The following is a 2,405-nucleotide window of genomic DNA, read 5'->3' as shown; positions in this document are numbered from 1 at the left end:
TGAAAGAATTAACATATAAATTCTCTACCTACTGAATCCCAAAACCATACAAAGAATGGAAGTCCGCCCAAATTCCCCAGAAACCCGTGTGCCATGCCAACCAACAGAATTAACATATTAAGTAGAACTCCACCAAAATTTCAAAGAAACCTTTCACGCAAACCACGAATCACAAAACCACATTCAAAACCAAGACATCCTTTGAAACCTAAATCTATCAGCAACGAAGAACAACCACCTGCAAATCCAGAGATCCTTAAAAGAAAAAACAAAGCACAGCTCGCTAATCGCAAACATCACAAGCCGGCATTTAATCACACAGTCCTCCTAATAAAACTCACAGCAGCAACATTTCGAGAGGAGAAATCGAAGTTCAATTGCACCTACAGCCAACCAACCTCACAAGTTCTGAACAGAACAATCCCCTAGCAGCCCCGCACCATCAATAACAGTCTGCTCCGACGGAAGGAGTCCAGAAACCATACAATTCAAACAAGAGTTAATTGGAACCTCAAATGGGATTGAAGAAACTCGCAATCCTCTGTTAAATCTGAAGAAAACATCGCCGGAAAACTATGTAGAATTCCATTTACACAAACGATAACCAAAGCCCCATCCGACACACATACAAAACCAGCATCTCGCACAGGCATTTCAGCGAACAACCATCACACCAAAAATCGCAACCTCAATATCACGAAAGAAACCGATCCCCCATCAAAAGAATCCCCGCACGACGGACACCAGTAAAAGCACAGAAAACACCCCAAAAGAATCGAACATTATCAACGCAGACTTCATCGATCATAAATCCGAAATATAAGCAAACCAATTGACCCAAATCAAAACCCAATAGAAACGAAGCCTTAACAGAAACGATCACACGCCGATAACCTCTCCCTATCGAGTTTCCACCTCTTGTTACCTCCCAGATCTTATGCAATCACCGTAAGATATACTTGCCTGCTCTTGCGCTTCCCCGTCCTCCCCGAGACTTTCACTGCGCGTCCTCGTTTCCCCTTGTCCGATCTGCTCCTCACAGTGGCGATCGGCTTCCAAATCCGGCGTCGCCCTCAGCTTCCACAGCCGAAGCAGCAGCTCCGCCGAGGTTGACAGCGCGTGAGGAGGCGGTGATTGAATTGTAGGGTACCGGGTGATGCTACAATTAGGACTCTTTATACCTAGGGTTATTAAGTTGGCAATAGCTTAGGTTATTAACTTAAGTGGAAGTGACTAATGTACCCTTATTTGTTTCCCTAATGAGTGTCAATTTAGGTAGGTATCACCATTTAATTCCATATTTGTTTCCCCTAATTGATGTTAACGTAAATAAGTTGAGTTATTTAACCCCTATTTAATTTCCTCTTAATTCCATCATTTTGATCCTTCCAACCCTATTGTATCAATTCATCTTCTATCCTCGCCTCCATCCCCTTTTTTTTATGGAAATTCAGTAATTTAAGACTCCCGTGTATGCTCATGAAGCCTTATTCTGCTACTTATTTAATAACCTCCCCAACTGGACTTAGGGAGCCTTACACTTTAATATATGGCTCAGAAAGTACATGGGCTGCTCATCACCATTCTTCCTCACTAATGTCGAACCGACCGCATGCTCAGTTGAGGACAAATAAATACGAAGCGGCTCACCGGCAATAGGCTTAACGAGTACGGGCAATGAGTTGAGGTACTTTTTAAGATCTCCGAATGTCCGGTCGCACGCCTCATCCCACTGAAAAATGGCAAGCTCCGGTCAGACGACTTGGAGATGAACCGCGACAGGGCAGTTATCCGCCCGGTGAGATGCTGGGCTTCCTTCATATTTCTGGGCAGCGGCATATCTTGCAGTGCCTTCACTTTGCTCGAGTTCACTTCAATGCCCCGCTCAGTAACTATGTAGCCCAGGAAACGTCTGCTCCTCGAGTCGAACAGACACTTGTTCGGATTTAACTTGATTCCATATGTCCTCAGTGTTTGGCACGTCTCTTTGATATCGGCGCAAAGATCATACGCTCGGAGGGATTTGATCAGAATGTCATCGACGTATATCTCCATGTTACGACTGATCTGTCGCCGGAAGACTTTGTTCATCAATCTCTAATAGGTAGCGCCAGCGTTCTTCAGTCCGAATGGCATGACGCTGTAGCAGTAAGTTCCATCAGCCGTGATGAAGCTGACCTTCTCCTGGTCTTTTCGGGTGAGCGTCACTTGATGATACCCTTGGTAAGCATCCAACATGCATATCAACTCGCACCCGGCAGTTGAATCTACCATTTGATCGATCCGGGGCAGGGATAAAAGTCCTTCGGGCATGCCTTATTGAGGTCTTTGAAGTCGATGCAGACTCTCTACTTATTCCCGGGCTTAGAGACCAGCACCACATTTACAAGCCAGCTTGGGAATTG

The 2,405-nt window shown here is 45.1% G+C and overlaps 1 protein-coding gene across 1 annotated transcript; it reads right to left on the bottom strand.

Annotated features, from left to right (window-relative positions):
• Positions 1-399: 399 nt before the first annotated feature.
• Positions 400-2,055, bottom strand: LOC121978153. Its single transcript, XM_042530529.1, has 3 exons — positions 1,692-2,055; positions 964-1,181; positions 400-573 (listed from the first exon to the last, which is right to left on the bottom strand). The coding sequence occupies exons 1-3, from the start codon at positions 2,053-2,055 to the stop codon at positions 400-402; spliced, it is 756 nt and encodes a 251-aa protein (XP_042386463.1).
• Between the last annotated feature and the right edge of the window lie 350 nt (positions 2,056-2,405).

The sequence above is a fragment of the Zingiber officinale genome, chromosome 4B (genome assembly GCF_018446385.1).
Source record: "Zingiber officinale cultivar Zhangliang chromosome 4B, Zo_v1.1, whole genome shotgun sequence".
In the NCBI taxonomy this organism is placed as follows: Eukaryota; Viridiplantae; Streptophyta; class Magnoliopsida; order Zingiberales; family Zingiberaceae; genus Zingiber; species Zingiber officinale.
This window is presented reverse-complemented; position numbering and strand designations above follow the sequence as displayed.